At 66.8% G+C, this 21,159-nt stretch overlaps 3 protein-coding genes and 1 long non-coding RNA gene across 4 annotated transcripts; 2 read left to right on the top strand and 2 right to left on the bottom strand.

Annotated features, from left to right (window-relative positions):
• Positions 1-7: 7 nt before the first annotated feature.
• On the bottom strand, positions 8-3,255 carry LOC130159323 (cadherin-1-like). Its single transcript, XM_056360834.1, is given in 13 exon segments — positions 8-183; positions 384-519; positions 649-791; positions 2,071-2,160; positions 2,231-2,406; positions 2,483-2,627; positions 2,699-2,710; positions 2,712-2,759; positions 2,761-2,844; positions 2,846-2,857; positions 2,942-2,998; positions 3,000-3,062; positions 3,201-3,255. Coding segments are annotated over 13 exon segments (1,095 nt in total). The 5' UTR covers positions 3,240-3,255; the 3' UTR covers positions 8-93.
• A 645-nt stretch (positions 3,256-3,900) lies between these two features.
• Positions 3,901-9,299, top strand: LOC130159448 (B-cadherin-like; the record flags this gene model as incomplete). The annotated part of the gene is given in 22 exon segments (XM_056361115.1): positions 3,901-4,147; positions 5,291-5,478; positions 5,558-5,668; positions 5,818-5,973; positions 6,056-6,200; positions 6,341-6,516; positions 6,594-6,722; positions 6,809-6,879; positions 6,881-6,935; positions 6,937-6,993; positions 7,075-7,319; positions 7,403-7,484; positions 7,486-7,546; positions 7,751-7,975; positions 8,078-8,154; positions 8,157-8,301; positions 8,405-8,487; positions 8,489-8,521; positions 8,523-8,537; positions 8,627-8,776; positions 8,895-8,927; positions 8,929-9,299. Coding segments are annotated over 22 exon segments (2,664 nt in total), but the record flags the coding sequence as incomplete, so codon positions are not given.
• A 994-nt stretch (positions 9,300-10,293) lies between these two features.
• On the top strand, positions 10,294-19,966 carry CDH1 (cadherin 1). Its single transcript, XM_056360832.1, is given in 17 exon segments — positions 10,294-10,465; positions 10,534-10,648; positions 14,812-15,032; positions 15,141-15,272; positions 15,355-15,408; positions 15,410-15,511; positions 15,583-15,727; positions 15,859-16,031; positions 16,424-16,552; positions 16,676-16,861; positions 16,947-17,191; positions 17,295-17,437; positions 17,551-17,775; positions 18,024-18,245; positions 18,328-18,458; positions 18,604-18,747; positions 18,900-19,966. Coding segments are annotated over 17 exon segments (2,637 nt in total). The 5' UTR covers positions 10,294-10,408; the 3' UTR covers positions 19,113-19,966.
• Positions 19,967-20,099: 133 nt separating this feature from the next.
• Positions 20,100-21,100, bottom strand: LOC130159320 (uncharacterized). The gene is made up of 3 exons (XR_008825697.1): positions 20,822-21,100; positions 20,337-20,439; positions 20,100-20,232 (listed from the first exon to the last, which is right to left on the bottom strand). It is a non-coding gene; the product is annotated as an uncharacterized LOC130159320 (long non-coding RNA).
• Positions 21,101-21,159: the final 59 nt, after the last annotated feature.

Genomic DNA, 21,159 nt, shown 5'->3' with positions numbered 1-21,159 from the left:
CAAGCGGTGCTGTTTGAAGCCTTTAATGGTGTCAGTAGCGTAGTTTCCTGCCTCCGGTGACCTGCGTCCCTGGGGGGAGGATGTGCCTTTCCCCTAACTGCCCCGGTACGTTGTGTAGGAGTAGGGGCTGATCAGCAGTGGGATGTGCAGCTTCTGGGAGGCGTCGGTGATGGTGAACACAACCTGGGGGGGAGAGTGAGGAGGCAGAGGCTGCGATTTCCCTCCGGCAGGCTCAGCTAGCCAGAGCTGGGCTCTGGGGGATGCTCGGAGTGGAGCCGGCAGCTCCCAAAAGCCTGGCTGCAGCACCTGGACCCCTGCTCCGGTCCCAGTGTGGTGGCAGCTGGCTCCTGGGGCCCCATCCACCTGCTCCCCGTGCTCCGTACCTCCACAAAGGGGTAGAAGCTGGCATGCCCCAGGCCCTGCCAGTACGCTGCCGTCTCAAAGCGCAGCTTGTAGGTGCCGGCCTCGGCCTGTCCCACAGCCAGGAGGGGCAGGCAGCGCCCGTCCGCATCTGTCCACCTGAAATCAGAAGGAGCAAGCCCTGCCACCGCAGCTGTCCCCAGCTCCGAGGGACGCCCCTGGCAGCTGGCTCGCCCGGGAACAGGCACCAGCCTCCTCTGCCTGTAGTGCTGCCGCCGGCTCTCCTACCTCTGCACCAGCTCCGTCCACTGCTGCCCCGGCTCCTGCAGCTGGGACAGCCGGATAGCCAGGCCAGCGGCCGGCAGCCCCGTCGCCGTGTTCAGCACGTGGGTGGTCAGGGGGCCATTCGCCATCTCGGGGGGGTCTTTAGCCTGGGGCAGAGGAGTAAGCGAGGCTGGGATGTGTGCTGGCAGCGCTGCCTGCCTCCCCGCTTCTCTGTGCCGCGGCTGCCCGTGCCACAGCCGAGCCCCCAGCCCCTCTCCAGAGGGACCCTTGCTCACAGTACTGGTGTACCACCTCCCTGCAGCCAGGGCTGTCCCAGCAGAACCCTCTGTCCCCAGCACCCTGCTGTGTCCCAGGGCCGCGACACATGTCCTTCCCGTGTCATGGGGCTCAGTTCCGTCAGTGCCAGGGCCCTGCCCACAGCCCAGCTGCCACTCCCCCCCAGGCACTGCCGCTGCAGGCAGCGTGGGCACCTGCCAGGTTGCCGCCAGCACAGGGGGGTGCTGCATGCCCGGGGCAGCACCGGGCCCCCACGCATCCGTCCGTCCCAGCGGGCCGTGGCATGGTGGCTGCAGCTGGCCTGCACCCAGGGAGCAGCCCTGTCCCTGTCCGTGTGGGTGGACATTAACCCTGCAAGCACGCCAGAGCTCCTGGGGCCAGCGGTGCGGGGCCAAGGGCAGCGCTGGCGGTGGCAGCCGGGCCCCTTCCCCTCTGGGAGCCCCCAAGTTGTGCTTGACAGGGTGGGAGCGCGACGCAGGGGGCTGCATCCTGCGGCTCCGGCACTGCTGCCAGCTGGGCAGGGCCAGGCTCCCTCCCTGGAGCAGGGCTGGCTCTTGCTGCGTCCCGGCACGCCAGCTCCAGGCCTCGGCTGCTGGCTGAAGCGAGGATGCCGGTGAGGCATGGCGGCGAGCACCAGTGCCCGGCTGCTTACCTGGCTTCCCTCCGTCCTGCCCGACCAGGAGCCCACAGCTGGTGACACTGTGCAAAACGCCATCCCCTGCACCGGCCACCCCTCCCAGCGCCGCAGCCTCTCCCCAGGGAGCTGGTGAGGCTGGATGCCGCTATCCCGGCACAGGCCACAGCAGCACCGGGCACTCCCGCCCCCGGCTGGGCCGAGCCAGCGCAGGTGGCTTCCCCCTGGGAGGTGTGCCCCAGAGCCATACCCAGCACCCACGCTCCAGCAGCACCCGCGGCCCCGGGGGTTGGTGGGACCGGAGCCCAGTGGGACGTCGGGGCACCGGGCCAGGAGGAGCCACGGCAGAGCTGCCATCCCAGCCTCGCCTCCCTCCTTGGAAAGCGCCCGGAGCACATTGGCGCTGCGGCAGACGGCCACATGGGCGCTGCCAGGAACCGGCAGCAGCTCCACCGTGGTGGACCCCTGGCTGTCCACCTGCCGTGGGGGCACGGGGGGTGGTCTCAGCACCTCACCTGCACTTTAATGAGGACGGTGGCAGTGGCCTGCAGCCCGTACCCCGTCCATGTCAGCCGCCTGGACTCCAGGGTGTATTCAGGGACCATCTGCAGCGAGAGGCTGTGTCACCCCTCAGCAGGGGGGCGAGAGCAAGGTTTGGGGTGGCCCGGGGCTCACCTGTGCTACTAGCCCTGCAGCAGTCACGAAGATTGCCCCAGTGCTCGGGTTGATGGCAAACATGTGGGGCTGGGGCCAGCCCGGCGTCTGGCGCAGGATGGAGTAGAGCACAATACCATTGTTGGAGTTCACCATGTCGTCCTGGTCCGTGGCCAGCACCTGCAGCACATGGGTGCCTGGCAGCAGGCAGTTATCGGTGACATGTCCCCTGTGCCCCCGGCGATGCCTCCTGCTCAGTGGCATCGCTCTCACCTGGCTCAGCCCCCTCCAGTACGGTGCCATTGAAAACTGCCTGGGTGAAGATGGGCCGGTTGTCATTCTGGTCTGTGACGGTGATGATGATCTCCATGGGGTCCTCCACAGGCTGCCCGTTGGCCGACACGGCGTGGGAGAAGAGCTGCGAGGGGCACCGTCAGCTCGTGTGCGGCCCCAGGGGACCATCCCCTCCCCATCCCGGCCCCCACTCACGACGTATTTATCGTATCTCCTCCCGGTCCAGCGGCTTCGTCACCTCCAGCCACCCCGTCTCTCCGCTCGACGGTGAAGACGCCCACGGGGGGGGTGTCCGCCCCCTGCCCCGTGATGCTGTAGAAAACTGTGGTCTCCTTGTCCCTTGTTGGATTTGATCTGGCAGCGCGGCAGAAGGGGGGGGGTTAGGGGTGTCCCAGTGCTCTGGGGACCCCCCCTGCCCTGCGCCCCGATCCCCTGTACCTGCACCAGCTTCTTGGGGAAGGGTCCCCGCTCGTTCTCGGGGCAGTTGATGGGGGGGGATGACCCAGTCCCTCTTCTGCCGCTGGAGGCCATGGCCATGCTCAGGGAAGACCAGCATGTCCTGTGGGATGTGAGTGGGGCTGAGCGGCTGCGGGGAGGGGGGGCAGAGCGCTGCCCAGGGGCTGGGGGGGGCTGTCCACCTGCCCCCCCCGCCCCCCCAGATGTGCAGCAGCCCCCTGCCCCCATCGCATGGTCCTACCAGCAGGAGAAGGAGGTGGGAGAAGGTGCAGGGTGACATGGCTCCAGCTGCACTGACTGCTCTGGGTGCCAGCTGGGGAACGTTGGCTGTGACCTTGGCCCAGTCCTGCCGGGGAGAGGCAAGTGCGCAGGCGGGGGCCCAGCCGGCAGTGCCAGCACGGAAGGGCACCCGGGGGGACCCACGCAGGTGCCCAGCACACCCAGAGGGTGGTGGTGGTGGGCTCCAGGCACCCCTCAACAGCGCCATGCACCGCAGGGGTGCTGAGGATCCATTGGGCCCTTGGAGACACCACACCCAGTGGGCTGCAGCCCCCGGGCAATGCCCAGGGCCGGGTGGCCCCCCCCCCAGGGCGCCGGGAAGGGGGGCAATGCTGCGGCTGGTGCCCGACGGGACCCCCGGCAGGGTGAGGCCCCGATCCCCCCGGCAGCGGGCTGGGAGGCGCCGGAAGAGCCGCCGGTGCCGCTGGGGTGTCCTGGGGGGGGGGGCGTCCCGGGGGGTCCCCAGGGGTCGGGCTGCGGCACCGGGGCGGGGGGGCGTGGCGGGGGTCCCGAGGCTCGGGGCGGGGGGGGGCCGCAGGCCGGGGCGGTACCTGCGCGGCCGCCTCACCTGGAACCAGCGCGCTGCGGCGGCGGCGGCGGCCGGCGGGGCGGGGCGGGGCGGGGGCGGGCGGCGGCGGGGGCGCGGCGGGGCGGGGCGGTGACCAGCGGCGGCAGCGGACGGGCCATGCGGGGGGCCGCGCTCCGGGCTCTGCCCGCTCTTCATCCTCATCATCCTCCTCCTTCTCCTCCCGCTCCTCCCGGCGGCCGCCGCCACCCCGGCCCGGACGTGTGTCCCCCGGGGGCTGCGCCGCGGGCCGCTCCCGGCACAGGTAACCGGCGCCGTCGGGGCGCGGCTCCGCCCGGCCCCCCGGATGCGCAGCTGGGCCCGCACCGGGATCGGGGGCGCCGGTGGGACGGGCGGGGTTGGGGGCGGCGGGACCCCCCCCCTCGCTGCAGCGCTCGCTCCTGCCCTTGCTCCCCCCGGCTTGTGGGGCCGGCTGTGCCCCCCCCTTCCCGCCCGGGCCGTGGGGTCGGTGCTTTTCGGGGGGGGGGGGGCGGCGTTTGCCCAGAGGGTGGGGGCGGTTGGGGTTCCCGGGGAGCTGGGCCGTGGGCCTGGCGGGCGTCCTGTGCTCTGTGGGGCTGTGCTCCCCCGGGCGGCCGGGGGCTCGTTACAGGGCTGTGCCCCCCTGGGCGATGGGCTGCCGGTGCCCCCCGGCAGCGGGAGGCTGGGGCGGGGGGCTGGCCGCTACCGGCGCCCCTGGCCCAGCCATGGGGCACCCACCGGGGCAGAGCCGGGTCCCCGCAGGGTGGGTGCCTCGGGGCTGGGCTGGGACTTGCTGCCGCCGGTGCCGGCGGGTGCCCCGGGGCGGCGGGGCTGGGCTCGCCTTATGGCGCGGAGCACGGAAAGCACCGCTCGGGGAGCGCTCCGCCGGGCCCGCCGCTGGGGACCCGCTCGGTGGGCAGCATGGGGCCCGGGGCACCGGCGGGCTGGGCACGGGGGGGGTCCTGACCCCGGGCGGCCCCTCGGCAGGGAGCAGCAAGCCGTGCCGCGGCTGGGGAGTGGGGTTGGGGGATGCCCGGGGCTCCTGCTGCTGCGGTGTGGGGCAGCCGTAGGGCACAGCCCTCCTTACCCCGCTCCCCGGCTCCCGCAGCCCCGCTGCCCGTCCTCCCGGCCGCTCAGCCTCCGGAGCTGGCTGAGCCCCGATAATCCCCTAATCCTGCCTCTGGGCCGTGTCCACCCCGGCGATGCAGCGTGGTCCTGGGCGGGGGGGGGCTGTGCTGAGCCCCATGCCCTGGCCATGGGGGGCTGGGAGCCCCGAGGGGGGTGACACACCGGGTGGGAGGCCGGGGCAGGGCTCTGCCTGTTCAGGAATTTCCCCGTCATCTACAAAACAAAGCCGAAACTTCCAGCCTGCTCCTGCGCCGCTCCCGGCAGCCCCCGCCCGACCTGCTGGAGCCTGGGGGGCCAGGGGTGCTGGGACTGCTGGCGGGGGGGGGGGGGGACGGGACACACGACACGACGACGGGCTGCGGGACGGGTCCCCCCCACAGCCCCTGACCCCCTCCCTCTTGCAGCTAGCCCCGACGGGACCGAGGAGCCCGACGTTGACGTTGGGGTGCAGAAGGATGGGGGCCCCGCACCACCTGGGGTGGCCAGGGTGCTCGCTGTACCCCCCCGGGGTGCTGCTGGCCGGCCAGACCCTGCCCCACTTCTTGCGCGGAGCAGGCGCTCCCCCCAGGTAACGCTGCCTGTCTGCCCCCCAAACCCTCCCGAACTCACCGGCTGGCTGCACCCCTCACCTGCCCCCCCACCCCCAGGAGCACCGTGGGGCTCGTGCCGCTCCCAGGAGGCAGAAGCGGGACTGGGTGATCCCCCCCATCAAGGTTCCTGAAAACGAGAGGGGCCCCTTCCCCAAAAAGCTAGTTCAGGTATGGGGGTCTCGGTCTGGACAGGGGGATGGGGGCCCAGGCACCGATGTGGGTGCTGGGGAGGGGTCTGTCCCCCCTGTGTTGGAGCAGGGTGTGATGCTGCTGAGGGGGTGGGTTGCTGACTGCCCCCTCCCCACGTCTGCTCCCAGATCAAATCCAACCGGGACAGGGACACCAAGATCTTCTACAGCATCACGGGGCAGGGGGCAGACGCCCCCCCTGAGGGCATCTTCACCATAGAGAAGGAGTCAGGCTGGATGAAGGTGACGCAGCCGCTGGACCGGGAGCGCATCGATAAGTATCACGTAGGTCCCTGCCAGGGGACGCCGGTGCGGCGCTGTGCCAGCATGCTGCACTGCTACGCCTGCTCACCCCTCTACCCCACAGCTCTTCTCCCATGCCGTGTCTGAGAATGGCAAACCGGTGGAGGAGCCGATGGAGATCATAGTCACGGTGACAGACCAAAATGACAACAAGCCCCAGTTCACACAGGAGATCTTCAGGGGCTCCGTGCCAGAGGGCGCTTTGCCGGGTAGGACCCTGTGCCACGGTGAAGCTCTGCCCTCCCACTGGCCACGTCCCTTGGGGAGAGCCTGGGACCGTCCCCATGGGGGATATGGGTGCTCTGTCATCCCCCCCTGCACCCCACTCACCAGGACATCCCCATCCCAGGCACCTCTGTGATGCAGGTGACCGCCACGGATGCGGATGACGCAGTGGAGACCTACAACGGTGTCATCGCCTACTCCATCCTCAGCCAGGAGCCACGGGAGCCACATCCCCACATGTTCACCGTCAACAGGGCCACCGGCGCCCTCAGCGTCATCGCCAGTGGCCTTGACCGGGAGGTGGGCTCTGTGGCACTGCAGGGTGGGCGGCCCCAGCCCCGAGCAGGGGGCTGACATAGTGTCTCTGTCCACCGCAGCGTGTGCGGGAGTACACGCTGACAGTGCAGGCGGCTGACCTGGATGGCGACGGGCTGACCACGACAGCACTGGCAGTGATCGAGATCGCAGACATCAATGACAATGCCCCTGAATTTGACCCTAAAACGGTAACGTGGGGTCCCCCCGGCAGGACCCTCTCCCCATGGGCTGGTGCCTGGCGGGCTGTGGTGCTGATGGTGCCTCCAAACCACAGTACGAGGCGGCCGTGCCGGAGAACGAGGCTGGGCGGGAGGTGGCCCGGCTGGCTGCCACTGACCTGGATGAGCGAACACGCGGCGTGGCGAGCCATCTACTCCATCCTGCGCGGCAATGAGGGAGGTGTCCTTCACCATCACCACGGACCCCACCAGCAATGAGGGTGTCCTCCGCACCATCAAGGTGTGTGTGTGTCCGTGTGTGTCCACTGTGTCCCACCTTGCAGCCCATGACGCAGTGCTGCCTGTCCCCTTCCTCTCCTAGGGTCTGAACTATGAGGCCAAGAAGCAGTTTGTGCTCCACGTGGTTGTGGCCAACGAGGCCCCCTTTGCCGTGAAGCTGCCTACAGCCACCGCCACGGTGACTGTCAACGTGGAGGATGTCAACGAGGCACCTGTCTTCGATCCGCTGGTGCAGCTTGCCCAGGTGCCCGAGGACGTGCCGCCAGGGCAGACCCTTGCCTCCTGCATGGCCCAGGACCCTGACAAAGGCCAGGGGCAAAGGATCAAGTGAGTAGGGCCAGGGCTGGGGTTGAGGTCTAGGGAGTCCCCGCTACCCCTTGCCATGGCACTAGCTCCCCTCTGCCCCCCAGGTACCTGGTGGGGCATGACCCGGCGGGCTGGCTGACCGTGCACCCTGAGAACGGCCTCGTGATGGCACGGGACCACCTGGACCCGCGAGTCCCCCTTCACCAAGAACAGCACCTACACCGCCATACTGCTGGCCGTGGACGATGGTGAGGGCCATGAAAGGGGCCCTTGTTCCCCCTTTCCCACGTGAGGGACGTGTGCTGCCATCACTGGGAACCACATCCTGGCTCCAGCACAGAGCAGTGCCAGGGGCTGCCTGTCATGTCCTCCCCTGCTCCGGGGCATCCCTGTCCCCAGGAGGGGCCTGGTTTTGGAGGGATCCCCCCTCCAGTGTCCGCTCCTCCCCGCAGGCTTGCCACCCGCCACAGGCACGCGCACCCTGCTCCTCACCCTGCTGGACGTCAATGACCACGGCCCCGAGGCCGAGCCCCGGGACATCACCATCTGCAACCGCAGTCCCCAGCCCCAGGTCCTCACCATCACCGACCGGGACCTGCCCCCCAACACCAGCCCCTTTCGTGCCGAGCTTACCCATGGCTCTGGGGACAGCTGGGGCCGCGAGGTCGGTGGCGAAGGTAATGTCGGGGGGAGGGGAGGCGGATGTTCAGTGTGAGACAGGCTGTGCTGTGGTGGTGTTACCAGTGTGTCCTCCGCTATGAGCCGCCCATCTCATGCAGGTGACACAGTCACCCTGCGGCTAGTGGCACCGCTGGAGCCAGATCTATACAGTGTCTACCTGCGGCTCCTGGACCGGCCGCGGCAAAGCCCCAGCTCACAGTCATCACCGCGCGGGTCTGTGACTGTGAGGGGCCAACACAGAGCTGTCCCCAGAGATCCCAGCCTGCCACTGGCCTGCCCTTCGTCCTCGCTGCCCTGGGCGCTCTCCTGGCTTGCTGCGTGAGTGGGGGATCCGGGGGGTCCTGGTGCTGCGGGGCTGCACCCTGCTGTGGGGGCAGAGCCCAGGGGGTGCGACCCTGCGCAGACGCCACTGCTCCTCCCCCCAGTCATGCTGCTGCTGCTGCTGCTCTTCATGAGGAGGAGGAAGGTGACGAAGGAGCCACTGCTGCTGCCCGAGGACGACACACGGGGACAATGTCTTTTACTATGGAGAGGAGGGTGGCGGGGGAGGAGGACCAGGTGGGTGCACTGTGGGGGGCTGGTGCCGGTACGGGCAGCCTGACCCTGCCCCCCCCTCCTCAATGTTTGTGTGTCCATGTCCCCCCCAGGACTACGACCTGCGACAGCTGCACCGGGGCCTGGACGCCCGCCCCCCGAGGTGCTGCTCCGCAATGATGTGGCCCCCACCCTCCTGCCGGCCCCCCCAGTACCGGCCCCGACCCGCCAACCCCGACGACATCGGCACCTTCATCGAGGAGGTGAGCCCCAGCCTGCATGGGGACCGGGGTGGTGGTTTGGTGCTGTCCCCCACACCCGTGCAGTGTCCCCAGCCTGGGGGGGGGGACAGGGCACTGACCCCCTCTGCCCCCCACCCAGAACCTGAAGGCGGCAGACACGGACCCCACGGCCCCCCCCCTACGACTCCCTGCTGGTGTTTGACTATGAGGGCAGCGGCTCAGAGGCCACCTCGCTCAGCTCCCTCAACTCCTCTGCCTCCGACCGCGACCAGGACTACGACTACCTCAACGACTGGGGCAGCCGCTTCAGGAAGCTGGCAGACCTCTACGGCGGCGGGGAGGACGACGACTAGGACCCCTCTCCCCCCTGCCCCATGCCTTACCGCTGCCTGTGCCTTGGGGCTGCCCCGTCCTGCTGTGCCCCCTCCCCCAGCGGCAGCCCCCTCGCCTTCCTCTCTGTTTTTCTTCTTTTTTTTTTTTTATTTTTATTTTTTAAATGTATGAAATAAAGGTAGTGTGATGCTGACGGACGAGGTGAGCAGGTGCTGGTGTAAGTTTTAATAAAGGATGTGGTGGCTTTTTTTAGATGCTCCAGCTTCTGCATGGCTTTGTGCCCTAGCCGAGGGGGAGCCAGGAGCTGCTGCCCGCCCTGGGCCTTGGTGCTGACCCCCAGCCCCACTGTGCCCCCCCCAGCCCCTTGCCCGCAGCAGTGCTTCCCCACATGTGTGGTGCCTGTGGGCACGGTGGGTAGCACCACCTGTCCCGGGGACAGTGCTCGTGGCTCCCCAACAGCGGGGCCCCCCCAGCGTGTCCCTGTCCCTGCAGGGTGCGGTGCCAGTGCCGGTGAGCACCGGCAGGGCACAGCCCCCCCACCCTTTGCACTGTGGGAGGCAGCACCCGTGGCACCGGGCATTTGTGGGGACAAACCCCCCCTTGACTTTGCAGTTCCCCCCGTGCTGGAGCCCTGACCCCTGCAGCTTCCCCCCCCGAGGTGACCATCGCCCCTTGCGGGGCAGCCCCTGGCCATGGGGGACCCCGGCCACGCAGCTACCAGCCATAAATCCCTCCACCGGGGGGGGCCGCGGGCTCTACTGCTGTACGTGGGCAGGGGGCTCAGCCCGGGACATCCCCAGCACCGGGCGCTTCCCCACCAGCCCTGGGCTCAGCCCCGTGGGGCGGCCGGTGGCAGCGGGGGTCCCTGCCGGTTTCTCGGTGGGCGTGGGGCCACCCCGGCCCTCCCGTGTGTGGGGACAAGGGGAGGGGGCCTGGCGGGGCCGGGGCCTGCAGCACCCGGGGGGGCGTTTGCCCTCCCCGGGGCCGTGGGGTGGGTGCGCCCCGGGTCGCTCCCGGCTCCGGGCACTCAGCGGCACCGACGGGGCTCCCGCAGCCGGGGGGATGCCGGGCCGGGGCACGGGGTTACCGGAGGTACCGGGGGCCGGGGGCGGGGGCGGGCGGGGCGGTGCCGCCTCCCGTCGGGGCGGAGCGCGGCGGGGGCGGTTCCCGGGGTGGGGGCCGGCACCTGCAGGCGGGCCCGGGCCCGGGCCCAGGACCGAGATCGAGATCGGGATCGGGATCGGGATCCACTGCGGCTCGGCGGGGGCAGCGCCCCGATCACTCCGGCACCGGCAGCGGCACCGGCAGCGGCATCGAGCCATGGGGCGGTGCGGGGGCTGCGCGGCCCCGCTCTGCCTCCTCCTGCTCCTGCTCCAGGTGAGGGACGGGACGGCGGGACCCGGGACGGCGGGACCTGCCCGGGACTGACCCCTCTCTCCGGGCAGGCCGACCACCGGCTGTGTGAGCAGTTCGTGCCGTGCCAGCCCGGCTTCACCGCGGAGACCTTCAACCTCACGGTGCCCCGGGACAGCGTGGCGGCGGGGCAGGTGCTGGGGCGAGGTAAGGCGGGGAGCCGTGGGGGACGGATGGGGCGCGTGGCACTGGGTGGTCCTGGGGATGGGCTGGGTGCACGGCGCTGGATTTGGCAACGGTGGACGAAGCCGTGGTTCCGTGCCTGCGCGGTGCCGGTGGGGTGGCGATGGGGGACACTCTCCACCTGACTCTGTGGGTGGCTGTGGAGACAGGGCCATGGGGCTGGCCCCACAGCAGTGGGGGACAGGCTGGGTGCACACTGCCACAGGTGGCACCGTGGCCACAGCCGCGGCAAGGGGCTGGGGCAGCGTGGGTGCCCATGCTCCCATGGCGGCGGGATGGTGGTGCGGCGCGGGGGGGCAGCGGGTGCCTCTCCCTGGGTGCGGCCGGTGCGGGCGGTGCTGACTCAGGCGGCACAGGCCTGTTGGGGCTGGCGTGCTGCAGCATGGGGCCACACCGGCACCGTCCTGGTCCTGCCCCACACCTCGCCTGGCCGTGGGGACCCAGCACCCCGGGTTTGCAGGGGCAAACACCTGCCCTTCGCAGCCAGTGCAGGTTCCCCGGGCAGCCTTCGCGTGGGGACGGTGGTGTCTCACCATGCCAGCGTAAAAGCCCCGTCTCACTGCGGTGGGTGCCGGCAGTGAGCTCTGCCTGCGTGGCTTGTGCCGGCTGGGCCCCAGCCTGGGTTGCCAACCGCACACCGAGCCATGGCAGCCATGTGCTGGGGTGCTGCCGGCTCTGGGTGCACAGGGAGGCGCCAGGGAAGCGGGGTGCTGGGGACCTGCGGCCGCTTTGGGGTGCCCTGTGCATCCCACCCCCCAACCCATGGTGCTGGGGGGCCACACAGTGGCTGGATGCAGGCTCCCAGGGCAGCACTGGGGGTGTCGCCATCTGCGCTGACTAATGGTTGATGGTGGTGCTGGCACCCTGGTCTGCCGGGGGCAGCTGGGGCGGGCGCAGGGCTGGGAGTGCAAAGCACCACACTGGGGGCTCCTAAACCCCCCCGGTGGCAGAAGGGCTTCGCCTGGGCTGCGGGTATGCAGCTGGGAGCTGGACCCTGCCCCACACCTCAGGAATTGCCGGTTTGTTAGCTTCTGGTTGATCATTAACAAAGCTGCAGTAGCCCTGGTCTCCATTGGAGCAGTGCCCAACATCAGGGTGATGGGCAGCCACAAGGCCTCAGCGTCTCCTCACTGCTTAGGGCTGGTCCCCAGAGCCTCAACCTGCTGGAAATTCCTCATCCCACCACCAGCACTTCCAGTTTTGGGTCCTGGGTGGAAACGGGGTGTGGGAGGAGGGAAGATGTCTGCTCATATGGGTCGTGTGCCAGCCTGGTGATGCCCGCCATACCATGGTGATGCCCTGCCATGAAGGTGGACAAGTGTGTGGGTGCTTGGCAATGCCATGCCACACAGCACACCAAAGCCCGCAACCAGGCTGCAGTGAGGGTGGGCTGACGAGCTGGCCTGTAATTAGGCTGATGAGTTGAGCGCAGTGTTTTCCCTCCAGCAGGTCAGGACAGGCCCCGCACAGCGCTGGGGCTGGGGGAGACGAACACCTGCGTGGGGGTTGCGGCGTCCCCGGGGCTGGGCCAGGACCGGGCTGCTCTGCTCAGCGGGTGGTGGTGGTGTCCTTTGGGGTGGCAGTGGGGGTCTCTGGGGTGGCAGGGCCCTGCAGGACATGGCAGGGGCTGGGACACTTCCCTGTCAGCCCTGGGTGGGGGAACCTCAAGTCTGAAGTCACAGCGAAACTTGGGTGACGTCAGTGGGCGCGCTGACAGGATGCGGCGCTCGCAGCACCTTTGCCCTGGCTGCCCACAGGCTGACGTGATCCACCCCCCCCCCTGTCGCCAGCTTGCACCCCGGAACTGCCGTGCTTGCACAACCCACGCAGACCAGGCACCACCGGGGTGGTGACAGCCGGCAGCAGAGGGTGGTAGCATTGCCACAGCTCTGCCCGTGGCCCGTGAGTCAGTCTGTGCCCAGCCCTGGTGAGACACCATGGGACGCAGGGTGGCTTGGTGGGCTGCTCTGGTCCCCATCCCGGTGCAGGGTCTCATCCCTCTGCCCTGGTTGGTAGTCTGGTAACGCAGGGTCTGGCTGCCCCAGCGCCCCGTGGGTGGTGGCGAGGGTCTGGAAGGGGGGGACCCCTCCAAGGGACCCCCATCCAGCTCTCCTGGCCTCCTGCCCCTCTGCAGGAGGAGAGGAGAGGGGCCCCCCGGCTGCCAGCCCCGGGGAGGGGAGGGTTACAGAAGGCTTTCCTTCAACTGAGGAGCTGGAACCACTGGAAAAACAGGTTGTGCACGGCCAGGTGGGAAGGGGGGGGAGCGGGCGCTGAGTGCTCCTTGCACCTATTTGGCGTGGGGCTGAGCGCCGAGCACTCACTGCACCCAGTGAGGGGCTGGGGGCTGAGCACTGCCCACTCGCTGCTCCCATCCGGCACGGTGCCAGGTCCCAAGTGCCAAGTACTGTGCCTGTGCCCATAGGTGCTGGGGTGCCTCTCCCCACCGCCGGCCCCCGCTGCGGCAGCACCCGGCCTGCCCTGGCACGTTCCTGCCCAGCCAGCCCCACCGGCTCCCCTGGCCCACAGCCTTTGCCGGGGGTCCCGCCGTGGGGCTGAGCTGGGCTGGCATCGTGCCAGCAGGTCCTCCCTGGCTGCCTGGGCTGGGTTGGGAGCACCGTGGTGGGCAGGGGGGGCAGCCCCCAGCCCAGGGCCTGGCAATCGCTCCCCACCTGCCTCCATCCTGCCGGCACCTCCGAATTCCTGGGCTGCAAGTGGGCTGACGTAAGGGCAGTGGGACCAGCAACGGCAGCCCCAGCCCCAGCAGTGGCCTCGTGCCCGGCGTTCGGGCGTGCTCGCTGCCCCCCACCCCAGGCACGTTGCCTTCCTGTGGCACAGCCCCGGCACCCACTCTGCACGGTGTGGGTCACGCCAGGGCCGGTGGCGGCAGCGCTGGCAGGGACCCCAGCCCGGGTGCTGCTAGTTCAAACAAACCATCTCGCAGACAAAGGGTGTTTGTTCAGGAGATCCCGGCAGCGAGGCACCCGCTCATGTGATGCCTGCTGACTGCCTGACACTGCCGCTGTGCTGCTCACAGCCTCCCCGCGGGCTGGCCATGGCCCCCGTGTGCTGGTCCTGGCTCATACTGTGCCCCAGCAGAGTGCCAAGCTGGTGACACCAGGACACTGTTGGTCCTAGTCAGTGGTGGGTGCCTGCTGTCCCTGGGGCCTCCCTGCAGCAGAGGTGTCGGAGGTCCCAAAGGGTGCCTGGGCAGGTTGAGTGCCCCAGCTGTCACCCAGCACCATGGGTGCACTGGGGCCAGTACCTTTCAGCCACACGGGTTAATGTTCCCCTCCTGCAGTGGGTCGCAGCCTGGGCTGTCCCTGCTGCAGACGTGTGGCCATGGTCCCCAGACGTGTGGGGGCTCAGGGACCCCACATGGGTCCTCAGGCACTGGGGCACCGTAACCCACCGGCCTGCAGTGCCCTGTGGATCAGCCCTGGCAACACACATGGCCCCCCCGGCCTGGCTGCCGGGGCACTGGGTGCCAGTGCAGGTGAGTGGGTGCTGCCGTGCTGCCCTTGTTTTTATTTGAAGAGCAGCCAGAGCAGCAGTACCCACTGCCACAGGCGTGGCACAGTGACATGCCACATGTGGGGATGTGTTGTGCCACATGTGGGGATGTGCTGTGCCACAGGGATGCACCATGCATGGGGATGTGCTGCATGGCAGGGATGTGCCATGTGCGGAGATGGGCTGTGCACAGTGCCGTGTGCGGGGATGTGCTCCACACAGCGGGGACACGCTGTGCTGCGTGCCGTTTGCCCCGTTGTCACTGGCTGCCAGGGATCCCACAGCACGGCAGGTTGTGCTGTGCCGTGTCCTGCACCAAAGCCACAGCAGGGATGCACTGTGTGTCATGCCATACACCCTGCTCGTGCCCAGGACAGGATCCTGGTAGGGCATGTGGCACTGTGCATGCTGTGTCCCCACTGCACCTGTGACCCCACGGTCCCCCCGAGCCTCCAAGCTGTGGCCATCATGCATGTGCCCATGCCCATGCACTGTCCTGCGCCCTCCTGCTCTGCTGCCTGCCTGTCCCATGGTGTCTGGCCTCCTGCCCTGCCCTCACCAGCTCCCCCCCGGGCAGCACCAGGAGCCCCCTGCCCACTCACTCTCCCTGTCCCCAGTGAGCTTTGTGAACTGTGGTGAGCAGCAGCGTGCCATGTACCTCTCGGATGACACACACTTCAGGGTGAGCAGGGATGGTGTCATTTCTGCAACCCGGCCCCTGCAGCTCCAGCAGCAGGAGATCAGCTTCTCTGTCTACGCATGGGACGTCTTGGGCAAGAAGCATTCGACCAGGGTGACCCTGCGCAGGTGGTGGCATCATCACCTCCACCAGCACCAGGTAAAGCGCAGCTCCTCTCCCTGGAGTCGCTGCACCCCTCTCCCCAGGGCAGGTTGTGCAGAAGGTTTGGCGAGGTGCTGGCACTGAGCCGAGCTGCTCTCCCTGCAGGACGCAGCGCCTGACGTGCTGATCTTCCCTAAGCACGGCCATGGCCTCCAGCGGCAGAAGAGGGACTGGGTCATCCCCCCCATCAACTGCCCCGAGAACGAGCGGGGACCCTTCCCCAAGAAGCTGGTGCAGGTACAGGGGATCGGGGCGCAGGGCAGGGGGGGTCCCCAGAGCACTGGGACACCCCTAACCCCCCCTTCTGCCGCGCTGCCAGATCAAATCCAACAAGGACAAGGAGACCACAGTTTTCTACAGCATCACGGGGCAGGGGGGCGGACACCCCCCCCGTGGGCGTCTTCACCATTGAGCGGGAGACGGGGTGGCTGGAGGTGACGAAGCCGCTGGACCGGGAGGAGATCGATAAATACGTCGTGAGTGGGGGGCCGGGATGGGGAGGGGATGGTCCCTGGGGCCGCACACGAGCTGACGGTGCCCCTCGCAGCTCTTCTCCCACGCCGTGTCGGCCAACGGGCAGCCTGTGGAGGACCCCATGGAGATCATCATCACCGTCACAGACCAGAATGACAACCGGCCCATCTTCACCAAGCAAGTCTTTGTTGGCTATATTGAGGAGAACGCAAAGCCGGGTGCGTGGGGGACTGGCATGCCGTGGGCCCCGTGGCTGGGACCATGCAGGGCGCTGAGCCGGAGCTGTGCCAGGGTGTCCAGCTGGTTTCCTCTGATGAGTAAAATCCCCCCTGCTTGTCTCTGTGTCCAGGCACATCTGTGATGACCGTGAACGCCACAGATGCAGATGATGGGGTCAATGTGAACAACGGCATCATCAACTACTCCATCCTCAGCGAGGAGCCCAAGAGTGCGCAACGGATGTTCACCATTGACCCGGAGAAGGGCATCATCAGTGTCATCGGCACCGGGCTGGACCGAGAGGTGGGAACCCTCGCTGTGTCTCAGGGGACTGTGCACCAGCTCTGCAGTGGGACTTGCCGTGGGGAGCCAGGGATGCTGGAGCCCCAGGGTCTGGGCCAGTCTGGGGATTTGCCATCCCTGGGTCACTGCCCTGCTCTGGGGTGTCTGCAGCCCCAAGTCCATTTGGGATCTGCACTAGGGACATTGCAGGGGCCCCCAGCTGTGCTGAGTCCCGGGGGCGGGTGGACTCCCAGTCATTTGGGTGGGCAGTGGGGACGCTGGCAAGTGTCTGTGCTGGTGATGAATACCATGACTGGAGAAGGGTGGAAGAGCCGGCAGGTGATGTCCCCCCTAGAGAAGGGGGACATGCTGGACCCTACCCCTGCCCTAACCATGGTGATTTTGACTTGTAGACCACTCCCAACTACACACTAATCATCCAGGCTGCGGACCAGGAGGGCAGTGGCCTGACCAACACTGCCACCGCCATCGTGGAAGTCACCGATGCAAACGACAACCCTCCCATCTTCAACCCCACCTCGGTACCTGAGCCAGCTCCTGCGAGCCACTGCCCTCGCCGGGCCACCACGGCACGAGCCCCTGCACCCACCCCATGGTGGTGCCCAGGACCGTGCGGGTGACCATCCCTGTCCCCTCTCTTGCAGTATGAGGGGACGGTGAATGAAAATGAGGTGGGGGTGGTAGTGGCCCGGCTGCACGTGATGGACGGGGACATGCAGGGCTCCCCTGCCTGGCAAGCTGTCTACCGCATCAAGAGCGGAGACCAGGATGGTGACTTCAGCATCACCACCGACCCCAAAACCAACGATGGCATCCTGAAAACCGCCAAGGTGGGTCCTGCTGCTGCACAGCCGCCCTGGCACCAGCTGCCTCCCTGCCAGTGCTACCCAGCTCCTCTCTCCTGCCCCCCTCCAGGGCCTGGATTACGAGACCAGAAGCCGGTATAACCTCGTGGTGACAGTGGAGAATGCCGTCCCCTTCACCGTGCCCCTGCCGCTCTCCACAGCCAGTGTCCTGGTGTTGGTTGGAGATGTGAATGAAGCCCCTGTTTTCGTGCCCCCAGTTAAGAGGGTGGAGGTGATGGAGGATCTGCCACTGGGGCACCAGGTCACCTCCTACACTGCCCAGGACCCGGACAAGGATCAGAGGCAGAAAATCACGTGAGTGGGGGGGTGTTGGGGGGGGGGGGGCATGCTGCGGTGCCCGAAGGGCTGCACTGTGCCACATGCTGCATCCCTCCTGCTGAACCCTCGCGTGTTCCAGGTACCGCATGGGCAGTGACCCCGCGGGGTGGCTGGCCATCGACCCTGAGAACGGCATCGTCACGGCAGCCCAGCCGCTGGACCGGGAGTCAATGCACGCCATCAACAGCACCTACAAGGCCATTGTCCTGGCGGTGGACAGTGGTGAGGAGCGCCCTGCCTTGCCCTTTGGGAAGGGGCTGTTGCTGCCTGCCCGTGTGCTGAGGCAGGGGCCAGGACTCCCTCCCGAGGTGCCTTGCTAACCCCTGGTCCTGCAGGGTCGCCGGATGCCACTGGCACAGGGACGCTGCTCCTTCTCCTCCAGGATGTGAACGACAACGGGCCCATGCCAGAGCCCCGGATCTTTGACATCTGCAACCGGCAGCCTGAGGAGCAGACGCTGAACATTGTCGACAAGGACCTGCCCCCCAACACCTACCCCTTCCAAGCAGGGCTGGAGCACGGCTCTGGTGCCAATTGGACTGTCAGGGTGATTGAACAAGGTAAGTGCCACCTAGTCTGGCCTGGCCACCCGCCCTCAGCATGGGGTGGTGAGGAGACACCGAGCAAGGGCCAGATCCCAGGTCCCCTTGGCTTTCTGTGCTCCCCCAAGCGCAGCTGGTGCTGGCCCCCACGATGGGCATCAGGTTGGGGAACTGCCACACGCAAAGCTCTGCACTGGTGCCGAGGGTGTCCCCAAACCGAGGAGGGGGGACCTGTCTCTGAGCCCAGCTCCTCTCTCTGGTGCAAGACCTGCTGGTGCTGAAGCTGGTGAAGCAGCTGGAGCCGGGGGAGTACAGCATCTTCCTGAAGCTGACCGATGGCCAGGGCAAGGTGCAGGTGACGCCAGTCAAAGCCCAGGTGTGCGACTGTGAAGGGCCAGCCAAAAACTGTGAGCGGCGAGCGTACATTGCTAGTGGCGTGGGCATCCCCACCATCCTGGGCATCCTGGGTGGCATCCTGGTGCTGCTGAGTGAGTACCACAGCATGGGGATGGGACGGGGCTGGAGCCACCCTCACCCTGCTGCCCTGACGCCGGTGCACTCTGCTTGCAGTCCTGCTGCTGCTGCTGCTGCTCTTCGCCAGGCGCAGGAGGGTGGTGAAGGAGCCACTGCTCCCACCTGAGGATGACATGCGGGACAACGTCTACCACTACGACGAGGAGGGTGGTGGTGAGGAGGACCAGGTGAGACGACTGTGCCAGGCTGGACCCTGCCCGCCAGGTCCCTGTGGCACTCTCCTCCTTCACACTCCAGGTCCCAGTGTAGCAGTGCTCGTGCCCATCCTTAAGCGTTGTTTCCCCATGTTCCCCCACCCCTGTCCCCATGCAGGACTATGACCTGAGCCAGCTGCACCGGGGCCTGGATGCCCGCCCCGAGGTGATCCGCAATGATGTGGCCCCTCCACTGATGACTGCCCCCCAGTACCGGCCCCGGCCTGCCAATCCTGACGAGATCGGGAATTTCATCGATGAGGTGAGCCCCAGCCCCAGCCCCACACAGTGCTCTGGGAGGGGACTGGGAGGGGTGGAACCCCCATCCATGCGGGCACCATCAGGACACCGCCAGCGGCAGTGTCCCCAGCCTGGGGGGGGGGACAGGCACTGACCCCTCTGCCCCCCACCCAGAACCTGAAGGCGGCAGACACGGACCCCACGGCCCCCCCCTACGACTCCCTGCTGGTGTTTGACTACGAGGGCAGCGGCTCAGAGGCCACCTCGCTCAGCTCCCTCAACTCCTCTGCCTCCGACCGCGACCAGGACTACGACTACCTCAACGACTGGGGCAGCCGCTTCAGGAAGCTGGCAGACCTCTACGGCGGCGGGGAGGACGACGACTAGGACCCCCCCTGGCCCCGGCCCGGCTGGCAGCCACCCGTTGCAGGTGGCTCACCTCGTTTCACCCCAGCAGAGTCATGTTGCTCTTTGCCTGGGGGGCGGCCAACCCCCCTCCACATTCCCTCAACCTGGTGTCCACATCCCTCTTGTTCAGCATAGGGAAAGCTTGGGGTCACCAGGGCTAGGGGGGAGGTTTAAGGAGCCTGTGTGTTTCCTGTCTCTCCTCAGCTCCAGGCAGGGCATGGAGCCATTTGGTCTGTTCCCCATCCTGGAGCCGAGGTGCTCTGGCTGTGTGGGCCAGGATCAGCTCCTCTTCCCTGGCAGGGACAGGCCCCCACCGCCTTCCTCCCTTTGCCGCAGGGGAAAAAAGGGTTTCTCTGGCACTCCGAAATACCTCGTGCTCCCAGCCCCGACACAACCACTGACCTGCTGCCATGCTCAGATCATGAACCTGGTGCCAGAGAAGTGGGGTGGTGGGCACCATGCCTCTGCCAAAGTGGGGCGAGGTGATCAATAAATGCAGACCAAAGATGTGCCATCACATGCTATACGTGAGGGAATTACATTTTATAATATACATACAGGCAGATTTCTATTTTTCTGTATCCCAGATTATGATATGATTTCCTCCTGTGTCATGCCAGGTGTAATTATTGTGCAGTCAATGAAAGACACTTTCGGAAATCAAATGGCTTTACTGAAATTCTGAACTCTGTGTTTAGCTGTTGTCATTGTTTGTATTTTTTGTCATGGGAAAAGGGTCTGATGTGCTAGGAAACCAGCAATGATCTAGAGTTAATTGATTGCACGGTTTTTATATAAAATTGAAATAATAAATTGTTTTAAGAAAACCAAAACCCCTTTTCACTGTCTGCAGCTCTGCTGGTTTCACTGTGTGTGTCTGTGCTTAGAGGCTGGCCTGCCCTGCAAAGAGCAATTCCTCAGTGTAGTTGTGGCTGCTGCTGCCTCCAAAGTGCAGATGGCAAATGCCCAGTGCTGTGTAACAGGAACGGATCCATACTGGAGCACGTGTTTTCCCATCATCAGGGGCTGCGAGGAGGCAGGGCTGGCAGTTAACAGCAGGGCAGGGTTTTGCCTTGCACTGAGTCTACCTGGACAGGCCCTAGGGAAAGAAGAGCAAGGTGTGGCGTGAAAACTGGGCTTGTGCTGCCTTATGATGGTGGCCGTCTGTGCGCAAAGCCTGGCCCAATGCCCTGCCCCACTGACCTGCAAGGGCCACGCAGCAGAGCCGAGGCTGTTAGCAAGCCTGTGGGATCACTGATGTTTGTCCAAGCCTGTAATTGCTGTGACCTCACCTCAGAGGCCCTGCCTGGTAAGGAAACACAGAAGAGTAACATGCCCTGCAGTCCTTGAAGGCTTTCAAACATGCAGCAGCTTAGAATTCAGTCATCCTGCCTTGTTACAGTCTCAGAAAAGCAAATTGCTAACTGACGGTCTTTGCAACATGCACGTAAGCTGCCTGTTCCAAAGGTAGGTCTGGCCACTGACCCTGAGAGCAGGCAGTAATGCCCATCTTGCACACCGCTGTCTCCACATGCTGGGTGTGATCTGCAGATGGCTTTGGGCTCAGCCTTTTTAGATGGAATTGCTCGTTTCTTTCTGGAACCTGCTAACTTTTGCTGGATTCAGCTAGAGCTCATGCTCAGCACAGGGGTGAGCCTTGGGGTGGGAGCTCTCCCGAAGTACCTGACCTGCCAGAGGGGCTGGTGCTGTTGAGCCCTGTGGGGAGCCGGCTGGGATAGGGGCCTACACGGCCGGCCTCACACCCCGCTGCCAGGTCAGGCCTGGCCTGGCCGGGTAGGAGCCAGCTGTGTCCCCTGCACTCCACCGGCGAGGAAGAACATGAGCTCCTGAGCTAGCGCGACCGAGGGCTGCACTCGCTGCCGTGCCTTGCTACCTCCGACTACACCGGGGCGGGCAGCAGCGGCGGCGGCCGCGCAGCCCTCGGGCCAGGCCCCAAGAATGGCGCCGCGCCGCGCCCCGCCCCGCCCCGCCCCGCCCAAGATGGCGGCAGGCGGTGCTGCTCCGC

This window comes from Falco biarmicus, chromosome 15 (genome assembly GCF_023638135.1).
Source record: "Falco biarmicus isolate bFalBia1 chromosome 15, bFalBia1.pri, whole genome shotgun sequence".
NCBI classification, from domain to species: domain Eukaryota; kingdom Metazoa; phylum Chordata; class Aves; order Falconiformes; family Falconidae; genus Falco; species Falco biarmicus.
The sequence above is the reverse complement of the archived record's forward strand: the minus strand, read 5'-3'. Positions and strand labels throughout refer to the sequence as shown.